The 17,126-nt window shown below is 38.2% G+C and overlaps 2 protein-coding genes across 3 annotated transcripts in view; both read right to left on the bottom strand.

The window, feature by feature from the left end:
* The window catches only part of LOC106521067 (ras-related protein Rab-18), a 12,358-nt gene extending 5,213 nt beyond the window's left edge, over positions 1-7,145 (bottom strand). Inside the window, exons 1-4 of the mRNA XM_014013474.1 lie at positions 6,920-7,145; positions 5,648-5,703; positions 546-607; positions 272-344 (exon numbers count right to left, since the gene is read on the bottom strand). Coding sequence (XP_013868928.1) covers positions 272-344; positions 546-607; positions 5,648-5,703; positions 6,920-6,987 — 259 coding nt within the window. The 5' untranslated portion in view covers positions 6,988-7,145. The remainder of the gene's footprint in view (positions 1-271; positions 345-545; positions 608-5,647; positions 5,704-6,919) is intronic.
* Positions 7,146-8,259: 1,114 nt separating this feature from the next.
* LOC106521066 (integrin beta-1) overlaps positions 8,260-17,126 on the bottom strand; it is a gene marked incomplete at its 5' end in the record, with an annotated part of 12,684 nt that continues 3,817 nt past the window's right edge. Inside the window, 7 exon segments of one of the 2 annotated variants that reach the window (XM_014013472.1) lie at positions 8,260-10,299; positions 12,031-12,108; positions 14,339-14,505; positions 14,624-14,859; positions 14,983-15,205; positions 16,073-16,305; positions 16,391-16,593. In XM_014013472.1, coding sequence (XP_013868926.1) covers positions 12,031-12,108; positions 14,339-14,505; positions 14,624-14,859; positions 14,983-15,205; positions 16,073-16,305; positions 16,391-16,593 — 1,140 coding nt within the window. In that variant the 3' untranslated portion in view covers positions 8,260-10,299. 2 annotated transcript variants of the gene reach the window in all.

The raw sequence follows: 17,126 nt of genomic DNA, 5'->3' as shown, positions 1-17,126 counted from the left end.
AAAAAAAAAAAAAAAAAAGACAAGAGGGCTTCTAAAACCTACATTTGTTTATTGGAACAAAAAACTTTAATAAGCATTTTATGTGGTTTATTGTCTTTAAATTGTTAATTTACCATCAATTAAATTACACTTGATTTTTAAGAAACAAATACATCCATCATGGCTAACTTTGTCAAGAACACTATATTTAGGTTGACCTCTTTAGTGAAGACCACTATAGGCATATGTGAGGCACATACACAGGTTTAATGCATGATAGAGCTTTACTTACCCAGGATGACCCCCTGGGCGCCTCGATAGTAACTTGGTGTTAGGGTTCGAAAGCGCTCCTGTCCAGCAGTGTCCTGCAAAACAAGTGGGTGGACATGAGGATAAACAGGCAGAAACAATGATTCAAAAGCGCCATCTTGTGGCGGCTAAAAAGAACAACTAGCGAGCCTGCGTGGCGCTATAGATGAACCTGACAAGTCTGTTTTTGACAGAAAAGAGTTTGTTTAAATTAGTGTTTATTAAGTGATGACAAGTTCATTAAGTTTGTAACCTACCCATATGGCCAGCTTTGCTTTGTTGCCATCCACAGAAAGGGTCTTCACCTTGAAGTCAACGCCTAGACAAGAAAAATGGACACAATTACCTCACCCTGCATGATGACTCTTACAGGTTTGATCAATTACTGCCAAGAATATCATATCAGGCGGACAGACAATAATTACTAATGATGAATTATTAAAACACACATTACCACACACTGGCTGAACTTTTGGTAACCCATGCTGCTCAGACGGGCATCGTGCCCATCCCATGTCTTTTAGATAAATTATGCTGTGACTGTGCATTCATATGACTGACTGTGGGTTCATGTCCTGAACTAAAAACAATACAGGCCTAAAGTGAAAAAAAAAAAAAAATCCCACCACCTGTTAGAAGGCTCAGTGAATATTCGCCCCCCAAAAAAATCCCACTAAGGCCCCAGTGGACCAGACATTTACATGAAAGTGACGAGTCCACCCCTCCTTCACTTGAAAAAAGCACAGCTACTTTGTTGTTTTTGTACAGAACGTGTGGCGTCTGGATGTCAGATCAGTCTGACTCCTAGCATCCACTGACAGAGTTACCAGATTAATGTGCACTTGTGACGTGCATGTACTGACACCTGGGACCAGGGAGGGGAGATCGGTTCAGACCAGAAGAGGGAAAGTGGAGAACAAAGAGCGAATTGATGACAGGCAATGAATATAAGGCATAATTGTTTTAATAATCAATATGTGAAAGTTCAGACTGAATAACAGCTTAAATGTGTGTAGTATGAATAAAAACCAACACATCGATATAAATATATTGTGGAGCTGCTTTATGAAAGCAGCAAACATGCAGGGATCCTTGTTCATCAGTGGTTAACAAAAAAAAAAATCACAGCAATCAGCCAATTTAGGCTAAATAAGCACTTGTTTGTATTATCTCTGATGAGGATGCCTCTCAGTAAAAGCAGAACAGTTAAACTCAGAAAGTAACAAATGAGAAAAGGCAAGTTCTGATTTCTAGTTTGGAAAATGAACTGGAACACTCCCCGAAGTCACAATTCCAACTCGCAAAGTCCAAAGATCATTCACCGGCTCAAATATGGCTAGTGACAAGGGCTGCCACAATTAATCGATGACTAATCGGTTATTAAAATAATCGATGACTAATTTAATAATCGATTAATCGTTTTCTGTTTTTGTTGTTGTTCTTTACTTTGTTTTTCTCTCYAAACTGCTTTGACACCTTCCACTGCCACATCTGCCTTTCTGTCCTTGACATACATGCACAGTAGTGGTAACTGGGGTAGGTCGTGGACGTCACAAGACATTTTACAGACAGGCTCTGGTATCATGGCTACCCAGCAACGGAGCTCAAAAGTGTGGGATCATTTAAAGAAAAGGAAAGAGAAACCTGTACAATATCTGCAGAGCAGAACCTGCCTTCCACAGCAGTTATTTTTAGTTATAATATAGCTAAAATCTAACGATAGTTATACAATAGCAGCTGCATTCTGGCGCGATAAGCTGTATGTTTTATATTCAATTAACGTATGATCTGATTAGTCGACTAATCGAAAAAATAATCGGTGATTAGTCGATTATAAAAATAATCGGTTGTGGCAGCCCTACTAGTGACAGTGATAATATGTACTGGTTCCTCTGAGTTTGGATCACTCCAGAACGTGTTTCTACTGCGTTTGAACTAATTAAATGCAGAGTAATACATTATTACTGGCTTGTACTGAAAGTAGTACTTGCTTGATCACTGAGTACAACAGTTAGCAAATCCATCTGATTTGCGACGTGCGTCTCACTTATCAGCTGAATGTGACACTGATCTCCAAACCTAAGCAGCTAACGGTCAGGCCCCAGCTTTGCTCAGATTGTTTAAACTAAACATCCTCCTAAATCTGGAACAATCACTGGTGCTGTAATTCATTACACATCTAGACAGACTATTCCAGTGGAGTGTACACTACAGCATCTGTTTGTAATATCACAACACAACAAGGTTGCCACAACCATGGGAAGTCAAAGCTGAGCTGGTTTCTGCAGGCCAACTTGTTTATGGCAAATCTGTAAACAGACCTACACCGTAGCTTATAAATGCRCCCGCGGCATCACAGCATGTATTTAAGTAGATGTAAACACTAAAGAGTTGTGGTTGGTAGAAATGATCTGTCTATGTTACTTTTTAAGGTCTTCATTTCCCCTTTTTGAACAACGTGTAGTTTTAACTGTTATGTGTCAGTCAGACAAGATGCCAACAAAGATGTTGCCAATGTGAACATCCTACCAACCTGGGGTGAATGGATACCAAATTTAAACAAATCCATGTTGAGTCAAAGAGAAGAACTCACTTTAATAAAAATATGAAGTTCTCAGACAAAAACGACATCTGTCTCCTGTCACCTGTCTTCAACACTACAAAATTTGTTTTTGGCTGTTTTACAAAAGAAAGCAAGTCTTTCATAAAAAAGGGGGGGGGGGATTAGAAGAAAATTAACCCATTGTTTAGGTCTTAAAACTTCAGCTTTGAAAAAAAATGCATCTAACTAGGTATGGAYTAATTTTTAGTTTCAAGAAATACCACAATCTTAAAAAGTCATGGTGTCAAAAGTCACACTTTTCCCCCCTCATTCTGTTTCTGTGGTTTAAATTACTTTTAGTGAGATGGCCATGATAGTTCAAAGTTTTCACCAGTCACATGTAGTGCAGGGCTGTACTCAGTTGTGCGACGGCGACAAGAAAAATTCCTCAAACTTTTTCTGTTGTTCAAAAAATTAATTCARCTTTTTAAAAAATGTTTTCAGTAGCAAAAATACAGCCAGTCATGACCCATCTAAAGGAGGAATGATTAAACTAACTCACTATTAAAAAATTTAAAAAAAGACTGTTTTGAAACAAATGTTTACAAAAACCTATGAGCGTTAGCATTTTGCATAGTGTAATACGGCATTTTTATTGATGTCATAAATTCTAAAAATCCARGATGAGCTGACATTTTGGAGGTATTCAGTGTTAACCAAAGTGGTGTTCAGTTATTTTAACAAACTACAAGTATATTTACAATATTTTACCATTTCCTATCTGGGAACCCTGCTTGGTATGGAAACTACAGTGAATCTAAGTAAACGTTTTTTTTTATTGTTGATTCACCACAATCAACATTGAAAAACTTTTCCAGATATTGTTCTTGTGTAAACWGTTCCTTATATCCTTTGCGTCTCCTATGCCTCAAGCATGTCCGACTTCAGGTTTGATGACAAAATAAACACTATACTGACTGCTGCAGCCTAACTGGCTATTTAACTAGCTCACATCAACCTGACAGGCTTTTAACCCTACTTTATAAAGAGGAGAATGACGTAATGAAGTAACAAATTTAAAGTCTGTGGTCGTTCGATGAAACGTGACACTGAACTTACAGAAGAGTTACTGTCAACACATCCACTTGTGTTCTCTTGCAAATTTWATATAACTACAAACAGATATTATAAACAGGGTTGCACATAAAACATTTTTGGTCTGGTTCTCAGGGGAGAAMCTAGGGTTGTTGCTTGGTGCTCATATTTTCCTTAACTCATTTAACACATTTATCTGGAGGGGTGTCAGGGCATTTATTATCGCCCTGTTCTGTTTTATGATGCCTTCTATCAGCTGGCAATGTCTCGGGAGATCATGGCAAATTAGAGTTTTTATTTTGTTTTTATTTTTATTTTACCCTGCATACATTTTGTATACTACCTAAGTGGCCAATGGGCTGACCCATAGGCATAGGTAATCTCAAAATGAACATTTCATGTTTAAATGTCTGTTAGATTACACATGACCCTGAGATGGACAACTCCTTTAGTTTGGCCTTCTTTAAACCAGCTTTCCACACTCTCCACACCAAGCAGCAAATATCTGTCTTTTGCACAGAACAAATGTTTTATTTGTTAGGCTAGTTTCTTTTTTTAAAAGACTATTTGACTCAAAAAGATTATATTTAGATAGTTTCAGCTCATGTAATCATTTAAAATGATTTATTATTTGTATTTTATCATTTATTGAATTACATTTATCCCAGAGCAGCTGTGTCACAGTATGAATCTAAATATAAACATGAATCTAAATATAAACATGTTTAGCACATCAAGAACCTTTTTCTTACCGTAAAATTGTGAAGAATGAAATTTATGGATATTTCTGATAAATTAAAATAGCATTTAAAACTCATTCACCCAGAGAACATGGCATGTTTTTATTTTTATTTTTTTTGGATGGAGGGGTGGGGTGACGTTAAACAGAGACTCATCTTTGCTTTGATRTGGGGCAAATAAATGTTCTTCTGTYAGAGGTAAAATGCTTTAGAAGAACTCGAAYAGTGAATCTCCCAGAAAGACTCACAGCCTGCGCACGCTGAGGCACGTTCYRGTCKCTCAGGAGGAGAGTTTAGTCASTGACACAAAGTTGGACAGATCTGTTGGATAACAACACTCTGAACATATATCTAAAATAAAGTTAGGTTTTAAAGACTAAAGTCTCTGGTAGTTCAGGAGCAAAGTGCAGAAGGAGATGTCAGGACTGACCGCTGCAGCCGCTGCTTCCACTGTCTCTGCTGAAAACTGCTGACTGAAAGTCCCGCCCTGCTCTGCTCTGATTGGRTAAAATGGCTCTGGAGTTTGTCTGATTTGTTGAAAGCAGTGTCCRTTTAATCCTTGTACATTAGGGTCCCGCTGCTCTCCTCTGACAGTACGACGATCCAGTCACACCAGTGAGGCTGGATTTTTTTGTTTTGTTTTGTTTTTAAGAAATCAGGTCGCATTTGCGACCCTGCTAGCTGCTGTTTTCACAACCTCACGTACAATCTTAGGTACGCAAGGAAGCTTTATGACATTTCATCTGGTGCGCTTTTTCTTTTTTGATCGTGCATGCGCACCTGCGCACTGCTTATGTGCAACACTGATTATAAATGTTATTAGTTGCAAATTATAATACAGTCTTATGTTGATAGCAAAATGTTAAACAATTCAGTGGTATTTTCTTAAGGTTGTATCTAAATCTCATACCAGCCRCATCTACAATCATCACCACCAATGCTCTCACAGACAMAACACGTTTTAGAATGAGTTTATACTCACCTATTGTAGCCGATTGATCTGGGTCAAACGTGTCATCTGTGAACCTTAAGAGGAGACTGTTGACAAAAAGATAGGAAGATGATGATTGAACTTCATTTTCAAATACAACCAAATAAAAATGGACCTTAAAACTGACCAGCCTTTCTTCTTCTGCTGCTCACAATATAAGTTTTAATCTAAGGTCAGATTTCCAGTTGCCTGGCAGACACTGTTCTGAGTCACCATTTTGCATATCCATCTGCTTATTGACCAATTCACCCTGGGCTTGGATTACATATACATGTGTGCTCCAGATGATATCATAAGCAGACTGCTGTCACAGGGGCAGGGTTCATTTCCATGACTAATCGAGTTCAAAGTATAACCAATTCTTTATTTTAGATTTTTATTATCCTGTAATTTAGTGCTCTTACTCTGTAATTCTAGTAATCCTAAATACTGTATATTTTAATCAGAAGATGATCCGGTTGTAGCAGAATTGACTATTTAAAATTATTTGTCAAGATAAATAAGAGGAGACATATGGTAGTACCAACAACAGTCTACAGCACCCCCACCAGAACAGCTAGGAGTGGAAAAAAACAAGTGTCTCTTCACAAATTAGAACAGACCAAATACTGTCTCCTAAAGTGAACAAGTAAACAAAAACCATTTGCCAAGGCATTGGAAACCTAGTCTCAGAATACAAATGAGTCACTTTTTCAGCTCTCTTGGATAAACTGAAGGTTATTATCAAAAACTATTTAAAGAACCCGAGGCTTGGTCATTAGCCCTAATTATAGACAGCTGTCTTGGCTACAATTATTTGTCAAATAATTTTCCAGGAGCTTTGGACATCTCCTCATCCATGTACCGTGTAAAGCTCTGGATGTCCCACTGTACTGACGGTAAATATTTGATGGTTGATGGCTAAAAAGCTTGGACCACAAACATAAGCCAATGTATACAAAGATTTGGCAACAAAACTGAACACTTAAATATACTGAAGACGCAGTGAGTGCTTCACGATTCCTCTAGATGTGTTGATTACAACATCTTTAACCAGCAGGAATAAGCACTTACACTAGCCTAGTGTCCTCGGCAAAGCCAGCACTTTATTTGTCTTTACTTGGTTTAACATGACAGTTTGGCCTGTACTGCAAAACAAAAAATGCAAGCAGCCCTTCGTGAATGTGAAACACAGCCTCATCTAAGCTAATATTATTGCTGCTAGCTGGTTAGCTTTAGCATTGAGCCACGACATCGATTTCTTGAAGAAAAGCTTCAGCTTACCTGGACTTTCCGACGCCACTTTCACCTATAATCARTATTTTCAGCGTTGTCAGTATGTCGTCTTCCATTTTCCCTTTAAAACTATTCTATACTAATCACGTTATATACAAATAAAATACAAAGAACCGATGTTGCTTAACTTGCTCTCCTCTCAGCTGTTAGCCGACAGGATCTCGGTATTCGGYAAGATGACTCACTCCAACAACTTCCGGTAAGTCCTGCTGGCATTTCCGGTTGTCTCAAACTTCAGACAGCAAAGTATTTCAAGTCTATAGCTGGCTTATGTAAATTCAAATTTAGAATTTCCCGCGCTTGTTTTCCTGCCTTTTTATGTACGTTTGTTAAAATTTAACTACTAATGCATACTTTATTCTATGTATTTAACAAAATGTTAGTTCATTCAGGATATGGCTGTTTTTAATTAGGACATTGCAAAACAAACAAACAAACAAGCAAACAAACAAACAAGACAGTTTGATACATGATACTCTCCAAACATGTGGATGAAGGTGATGGGAGGCTGAGAGACTAAAACATAACGTTTTGTTCATGGAGCCCACATCATCCCCATAGTGAAGCACGGTGGTGACAGCATCATGTTGTGGGGATGTTTGTCCTTCAGCTGGGATTTGGAAGTTGAAGGAAAGCTGGATGGATGGAGCAAAAGTTAAATCTGGAGAATATTGTTATGGAGTCTTCCAGAGATTTGAGACTGGGATTGTGGCTGAAGCAACACTCCARTGGTKTAAGAACCAGTTGAATGTACTGGAATGTTTCAGTCAAAACTCAAACCTCAGTCCAATTGAGAATCTCTGTTTTAATATAAAGATTGTTGGTCACAAGCAGAACCCGTCCAACTTGAAGGAAGTGGAGCAGTTTTTTACTGAAAAATGATCAAAAATTCCAATAGTTTGATGAAGCAAGTTTTTGGGAGTTGAACCTGAAGAATCTTGCAAAAGGTGGAGACACAAAATACTGACTTCCTTGTATTTTCTTTTGTCATGACAAACGTACTTTGCATTATCAAAATGGTGTCCGTTCTATAAAGTAGACCCCCCTTCACCACAACAAATTTTAAAAATGCAGGAGGTATGGCAACAAAACCGAGCAAATCTCATTGAGGCTAAATGCTTATCCAACCCACTTACTGTATCAGRGTAGTTCACTCTTCAACAATTTAAAAGTTCAGAAAACAAATCCATAGGTTGTAGAAAAAAATAACTTCTTCACTTTAGCAAACAAAATAGAAATAATTCATCATAATGAAGAATTGTTAGTCAGTTCGTTTTCTTTTACCAAAATTCCCATTCACATGTTGCTCACACACAGAGAAAACACAGTTTTTGTTTTGTTTTTTTAATAAATATCTTGTCAACAGCACTGGGAGAAAACATGGTGAATGAAAGAAAAAGGCACTTTGAAAACAATTTCATAAAAAAAAAGGCTTGTGTGGTAAATTCAGAGGCATTTGGGTGAGAACATTTTAAAGAAAAATAAGTACCAAAACAACAGTCCTATGGACTATTTTGCAGATACCGCCATCTTTGCCTAATGTAAAGCATCATGGTCCAGTTTGGAGGCGTCCGGTGCTGGTGTGAATTAAATGACTGTGAAAATGGGTCGTGGAGATAGCTGCGTGGTGTTTTACTTGTCTATATGTGCAACAATGATCACAGATACATGGAAATAAGTTTAAATATATAGAATAATGAAAACACAAGATTGTCGCTACTCGGTCTAGTAGATCTTACGCTAAATATGCTGACGTAGTTTACATCGATCTGGGCTGCGTATCATATTTACTGACTACAGATTATTTTAACCACTTAATATTACAAATATAGGTATGGACTATCTTAAAACTTGACAACATCTCTATATGATTTATTTATTAACAATAACATACACCACACAAAGCTACAGATCACAATAATAAATGCATTTACCACTGTTAAAACAAAAACACAAATTTGAATTAATATTTAAGCCAAATTTGATGTGTGGCCAAGAAGGTTTCATACTAAACATTTAATAAATCATAGGTCAGCCTGCCTCAAGATTATACTGTATATAGATTATATGTTTATCATCCAGCCCCACTGCTCAGCATTGTTAATATGATCACTGTATACTGGGGTTTTCTCTGGCAAAAAGAGATTTAATATAATGCCATACTATAATAATTATTACATTATATTAGTGCACAACAGTATAACCTTGCCTCTATTTTGCATGTCCAGTTTGCTATTTTAGGCAATGATTCCAACATTTGAGCAGGTAAAGGTTCTGGACAAGTTTTCCTTTTTCTGATTAGAAGTTGGTACCTTATGAACCAAAATAAACATTTGAATACAAGCAACAATCAAAACTTTAGACATTTATAGCCTGTCCCATTGTTTACTTTTGTTTGCCCCCTAACAATCTCACAAACCGTTGCGCGGCGCTTCCTGTAGGCAGCGCTAAACTGTATCCATGAAATAGTCCATAGTATAAGCAACACCAAAAGTAACATAACTGACACATAAGTGATGTTTTTTGGTGTACTGATAAGGAAAAAAAAAGACCTGAGAATAAAAAAATACATTTCATTACATCAATGTGTTCACCCATGACCATTTCATAATTGTAATTGGTTCTCATTCCCTTTTCTGTTAGAACTGTTTACAAATAATACCTATAATAGTTCATACTTGCCTTCCTCTTGTCTTGTGATGCAATAAGAGTGGAATAGATTTTAAAAATATCATTTCTGACATTTCAAACTACATTTATAACCATTGCATCATCTATAGGTACTGAATCTACTGTAAATGTTCAGTTTATACTGATATCATTAAACAGAAGTTCTTATAGCAATTCTTTACTACATATACACACAGCGATATCACATGATGTGCAGCTAAAGCTCAAAAACTCAAGTTGTGTTTGGAAAAAGAAAAATTACAGTCACTGCAAAGCAAAGAGAAACAGAAGCTGATCTATTTACCTTTATGTGTTGTAAAAATAAAAAAGGAAAGATTAATTCTCTGCTTATGCCAGTTTACTGGCAGGAAATAAAAAATGTGATTTTAAAAATATCTGCAAAAATGCAACCTAAAAGTATATACAYAGACTGGATACTGTACACCTAAAATCCACTGGGTATATGTTGTATGTGTTAGTAAAAAAAATAACAAGCGTAGTGGCCAAATGATACACAGTATTACAAAGCAACGAGACAAACACRTTCTCCTTCACGCCACATGCCAAACCAGCGGTAAATATTGCAGCTGTCAGACACTTCGTATCAGTGTTCAGAGAAATCCACGAGGCCATCATTTGCCTTCATATTTGGGATTGACYACAGTTGTGACGGCACTTTTGTAGATGGGATTTTCACCCTGTAAAACAAACACACACAAACAAAACCATCAAAGTTGCAGAGGTGGTTCAAAATGTCCTGATGCATCTCAGTAATCCAGGTAAAAAAATCAAATCAAAAAAGAAAAAAATTGTATAGGTCCTCTGGACGGGTTCTTCTTTAATGAAACGTTTCGTCTCTCCTCCAAGAGACTTCTTCAGTCTGATAGTTTCAGGCAAAATTCAGGCTTTTAAGCACTGCCTCCATGTGACTGATACTCACATCACATGGCTAGAAAACGGAGGCCTCCACCTCTGTTTAATGATGGACGGTCTTTCTTCACAAAAATGGCTTCTTTTACTCCTCTCTCAAACCAACGTTCCTCTCTATCGAGAATGAGAACATCCTCATCTCTGAAAGAGTGACCAGAAGACCTATACAATTTTTTTCTTTTTTTTTCATCAAAGTTGCAGTTAAAATTCAAAACCTCTCGAACCTCAGTGGAAAAGTTAGTCTTTGTGCAGAATATTAATCAAAAATGACACAAAAGTTATTTGTCAAAAATACACAATTTCCAGTGTTTAATTTCCATTCATAATGTCCAAGTCATTTATTTAATCCAGTTCTCTAAAACAGCCATGCTTGTGTGTCAAACAGTCTTATATTTACTAAGATACTACACTCACTTACCAGATGAGGTTTTAGTATTTTCGCACAAACAAAGCTCCATATTTACAGAGCCTGTGCTTGTTTGTGAGTTTTCTTTGTCAAAGCACACTCATGCAGTTCGTTTCAAACTTTTAACTTGAACAGAAACTTCACCCAGTCTACTAAACTGGCTCTACACTTTTTTTTTTGGCTTGACTTAAAAAAATAGATTGATAAGACAAATAATCCAGGAGTATTATGTCAAATTTGAGTCAAACCTGGAACAAATTTATAACAAGCTGAAACTTTCAGGATGTGTTCAGAAAACTGTCAGAAATAACAAACTAAAAGTCCTCAGGAATCCACCTTAGGGCTTTTGAAAAATTCTAGATGTCTCCAAGATATTTTCCCATATTTTAGGCTTAAAACCTCATAAGAATGCGAATAATTAGTTTAAATGTGTTTTTTTTTTGTTTCTGTGTCGTGGAATTCAGTTTCAATACTATTTTAAAGATATAATGAAGTCCTTATGCAGTTCTGCATATGTCTAAACCTTTTACTCATGTGCTATGATCAATTTTCATATCTGTAATAACACTATAACCTTAAGAGTAAAGTTTGAATATTGATGGATCGATTTAAATACACAATTACAAATGATAAAACAGCATGATACATGCTCTGCCTCACTCAATCATCATCATCATCATCATCATCATCATCATCATCATCATTTTCATCAGTTTTTCGAGAAACAGGAGTTGATTTTTCAGTTTCCAAAACATTAAAAAAAACATATTTTGACTAATTCACTTTTTTTCACGTTTTAAGCTTGAAATATGAAAAAAAAAAAAACATGAAGCCGGCAGACATCTTGGACACCGTTTTTAATTTCTCAAAAACCCCAAGGGGGATTCTTGGGGACTTTTTTTGACAGTTTTCTGAACATATCCTGAAAATTTCAATTTGTTATAAATTTGTTCCGTGTTTGAACCTAATACTCCTCGACTAAAAACAACCTATAAACCAAACAAAGAAATAAATAAAWTGGGAACTGAAGTCAGAGGTCACACAGAACCAGCCCATGCAGGAAGACCAAGCAGAGAGGAAAAGAAATACGAACTCAAAGGCCAGCGCCTTTACGTCCATAGCTTGGGTTCTGGAACTGATTGATTGGACTCTTGTAAATTGGGTTTTCTTGCTACAAGTGGAGAGTGAGGACAGAAGAGAGTTTACCAGGAAAATGAAGAACAGGGGGRAAAAAGGACAAATAAATACCACACAGACAAAGAATGAGAGTGGCAAAAAGAAGACAATRTAGCTGTTTTCACACATGAATATGAGGGGCGAGGGGGTGTTTCTCTAACTTTCCTGGKATGGAAGGTATGATGCAAAAACCCAGAGGTCTGAATTCACCAACTGGACTGCTTGCCTTTTGAGGGCACAAACTAGGATGTTGTAAATCTGTCTAATTTTTGAAGTTYTCGCAAAGGAAATGGTTGTTCCAAACTGTGCTGCCTCAGTTGGCTCACATTTAAACGAGCCATTMTTCATACGTTTAGATGAAAAACTGTCCATGTTTAGTTAAACAACTGCCGGGGCTAAAAGTGCCTGATTCTCAAAGATCAACACTGTCTGCAACAGTTAGTGTGACATTTCTTGTGTATCACAAGAAGGAACAGAGGAACAGGAGTACGAGTTCAAAGTGGGCAGACCTGTCAGTAAAGGTATAATTCAACCTCTCTTYCAGGCACATATARTTCAGTTACMTTCACTTGTTGTGAAAATGCTGTATATATGTATCAAAAATAAAATTCACTTTGCATCATAGTCAAAACACCTAGAAATTGGCCTCTTTAAAAACCTCCTACCATTTCCAACACTCCCACTWCACGTCTTCACAACAATGCTTCAGTGGTGGGGTGGGAGCTTGGCTGTAGGCTGAGCTCCAGGGAGGAGCTTTGTGTAAATAGGCGGAGCTTTGTACCAGCAAGCATTTTTAGGCAGCTCCACATGGCTACCACAGGAGATTTGAGGATTTCTCTAACATGCATGACTGAGTCAAAGCAACACTCTGTGTTTKTTGTTGATGAGAGAATGACATTTTAACAYGATATAAAATTCAAAAAAGTYAAATTTGCATATCATCCCCACCCCAAGATCCTAACCTAACATTGAGAAAACAATCTCTTTTTCTGTTGGTCACCTCTGTGCCTGCTGTATTTGTGGCAGGAGGTCAGATTTTCATGGTGTAGTGAGCGCATTGGTGATCCAATGTGAAAAGAATGCAAACTGCTGAGACCAGCTGAATTTGATGAGAGTGTTTGTTCTGCCATGTCATTAGTGCTATTTACTTTGTGGAAATGACTCTGAGATTAAGTAAATAGTCAGATTGATGCACRAAAATGGAGAAAAGTTAGGCATTGTGCATTCTTTGTGTTGAAGTCAGTGTTTGCAGCACATCAGAGCTGGTTATAGTGTCTCCTTGAAAGCTTGTTTGAGTTAATATCAACACCTTGTGGAACATATTTAAATGTATTCAGGACTGTAGTCCATGTGTGAAAACAGCTTATGAAGAAGAGGATAAATTGGGGGGGAAAAGGGGGGATGAAGTGAAATTACATTAATGATTTGCTCTTAGTTTTTAAAAGATTAATTGTCTAAAAGTGTGACACTTTAAAATTGCTATGATCTATTTTATAAAAACCTAGGCTACAGATAACAACAGTTTGAAACATAAAAGGAAAGCTGGAGAAAGATCATGAAGTGCCTTTAACATCCCTTTAGGCTGTTTTTATCTTGWCAATTAGTCTTCAAGCAGTTCACTGACAGTCTCTCATTTTGTCAAATTAAAGAGCTGCAGGGACAAAGCCTGCCCTGCGAGAGCGGCCCCAACACTGAGTGTTAATTAGAAACAGATGCACCATCAAACTCTCTTTTTCACTGTGCTGCAACCAACTTCTACCACTAGATGGTGGAGTCTTCCTGCACACGAATGTATCTGAACTCCAGCTTTGTGTCATATTGATGTTGGCAGATAATGTGACAGGAGGAAGGAAGCAGGGAGGGCAGAAGCTGTGGCTCCTCCTTGGAAAAGTTTCGTTATGCTCTCTGTGCATAGCATTCCCAAAAAAGTCCACAGAGGTCTAACATTTTTCCTCCTTGTTGAGCACCGTTCAAAGGCAACAAACCTCAAGTCTGTCTTTGCAGCTGTGAGACGGCGCAGAACAGGAGCGAGGCTCCTTGTAATGACATAAACATGTCTGTGAATCTCATCTGCTGCTAAAGCGCAACAACTTATCTTCACGACTTTATCCCGTCACAGTGGACAGATCAACACAGAGGTCGAGCTGCAACCTGTTTTCCACGTTTAAATGAACTCAACCAAACCTGTGACGTTTGTTCTGCTCGACGCTGTACCAGACACTCACCGTATCCCACTTGGCGTTCATCTTCTCCTTCTCGAACTTGGCAAACTCCCTCCTGTCGTGGATGATCATCAGCAGCTTCCAGATGAGCAGCAGGGCCAAGCCAATCAGGACGATTCCGGCGACCACGCCGGCCACGATAGGGACTATGTCAGGACCAGTTGGGCACTCTGAAACAGCACCAGAGTGTTACATAAATAAAACCATCTATTTTTGAACTATAACCCCTGTAATTAGCTTTGTCTGTTTCAGAACCCTCTCCACAGCCAAGTTCAGCGCTCTGCTCACCCGGCTCCTCCACCACATGGACCACCTTTTCCGTGTTATTGTTGACGGCGTACGTGTAGTAGAACCAGCAGTCATTAGCGTCCCTCTCTTTGCAGTGCATGACAGGGTAGGAGGCGTCGTTGGGCTGCGGCATCTTGTCTCTGGTCTTCACTTTAATCAGCTTGAAGTCACTGCATTCTTTTTCACACGTCTCTTTTTTTTCACCCGTGCCAAACGCTCGACACTCAACGCACTCTCTGCAAAAAACAGTTAATAATGAAAAAAAAAATAACAAAACAAACAAAAAATATACTTTTAAGTTATTTCAAACAAACTTGTCAAACTGTGTAAACTGATCCATTCCTGATTTTCCTTCTTACTTGTGCTCTGTGCAGACTGCCGGACAGGTCGGGCACTCTTCGCACGTGGAGCCCTGGAATTTGGGGTCATTGCACTTGCAGCTGCCACATTCACACACTCCTCTGCCGTTACAGAGCTGCTTGTTCTTGGCCAAACACGTTCTGTTGTCCAGAGAACAGTCACAGGCACTTCCAGACCACATGGGTTCACAGACGCACACTCGGCACTCACAGCGTCCGTGACCTGAGAACCAGAGATGATGACAGCTTCAACAAGTCGCCACTATTTCTGAACATCACCTGAACTAGAGCTGTGAATCACAACGTGCCACGTGACATAACACTGACCCAAAATGCCAATATTATTGTTAGACAGCAAGTCTGTAATAYTTGATAAGTTGTTAGAAAATCCGTTAACACTTTATAATAACTACACCTTATTTAGCCTTACTTAATCATCAACAAATGGTAAGTTAACCTTAAAAATATCATTAATTAATGATGATTCATACTTTTAAGCTATAAATTAACACATTTTTTAATGCTTCACACATAAAGGCTAAAGTACATTTATATGAGTATTTAAATACATTCACACAGTATAGAGTAGTTAATTCATGAGTTATAAATCCTTAATAAACAATGGTTGGTTATGGTAGTAATTAGCCTTTATGGATAGATCATTATTAAATATGTTAATTTATAGCTTATTAAATATGAATCATTCTTAATTAACAATCTTTTCAAGGTTAACTAACCATTTCTTACAGATTATCCACGCATACATCCATTACCTATACCCGCTTATTCCTTTCAGGGTCACGGGAGTCACTGGTGCCCATATCCAGCTGTCACAGTGCGAGGGGCGGGGTACACCCTGGACAGGTCGCAAGTCCAATTATTAATGATTAAGTAAGGTTAAATAAGGTATAGTTATKTTAAGTGTTACCGATAATCTCAAATTTGATGCATTACAGTTAGGGATGCACCAGTTGATCAGCTGGCGACTGGAACAGGACACTCATTCATCCAGAACGGTCATGAGAACATCTGATAGGGGTCACACGGTGTGATCGTAGCCCAAGCTTCCTGGTGGCATCAACATTCTCACCTCCACAAAGCTTGTTTCCAGAGCGGTCGCAGTTGAAGTTGTCACACTCGCAGAACTCGCCGCTGTACCTCTCGTCTGGGTTCTCTCGCTTCTTGCACTCACACATGCCGCAGACGCACTCCCCRTTGTTGCTACAGATGTCTGTGCCGTTGCGGCAGTTCCGGTCCATGTCCTCTGTGGCCACGTCATTGCTGCTGCATTCACAGTTTCTGCCCACTCGGCCCTCATTACACCTGACGCAGAGGGTAAAAGTTGTGGTTCCAAGTGATTTTTGAGGACTAAGAACAAATGACTTGTGAAGACTGGAAACCCATTTACCTGCAGGCTCCACACTCAAAGGTACCATTACCAAAGTGGCACAAGTCACTGTTCTTGATGCCAGTCTTGTGGCAGTCACACTCACAGATGAATTTGAGAATTATCTCCACCTCCTCTGTGAAACCCAAAGGCTTTATCTTAATGGTCTCCTGCTTGCCCAGTTTTGGACAACCCTTGGATGTGATGGTGATGTTAAATGTGACCTGAAATTGAATAAAAAAGCACAAGAAAACCTGATTTAGAGATGRAAATACATGCTGTGAAGCTTTGGAAATGGGTCCACTTGGATCATACTGATGAGCTAATATTGGCTGTTTCCAAGGCGTCCTGTTTCCAGAGAGGATTTTGCTCTTTAGGAACCACTCCAATATTTCAAATCAATAGTTCATAAAAACATTAATTGAACCTGTTTACCAATAATAACTTTGATTTACAAAATGACTGTACTTTGGCCGAAATAATGTAATATTTCTACAGATATTTCCCCCAGGTTGCACCAGAAACAKTACAGCAATCTGCTGCTGTTGCCATTTATTCTGTCAAATAACCTCATAATTCCATATAACTAATTGTACTTTAAATTTAGGTATTTGCTGCCATCTGTCTTTTTGTTTTGACAGTTAAATAAATAAGTTTGCTTTTTTAAGTTCTTTGAGTCCAGAATCCACATTAGTTCCAAAATGTGCAAAAGCTGATCCAAGCAGTGTACACACACACACACACACACACACACACA

This window comes from Austrofundulus limnaeus, unplaced genomic scaffold, assembly GCF_001266775.1.
Source record: "Austrofundulus limnaeus strain Quisiro unplaced genomic scaffold, Austrofundulus_limnaeus-1.0 Scaffold101, whole genome shotgun sequence".
NCBI classification, from domain to species: Eukaryota; Metazoa; Chordata; class Actinopteri; order Cyprinodontiformes; family Rivulidae; genus Austrofundulus; species Austrofundulus limnaeus.
Note: the sequence above shows the minus strand (reverse complement) of the source record. Positions and strands in the feature narration are given on the sequence as shown.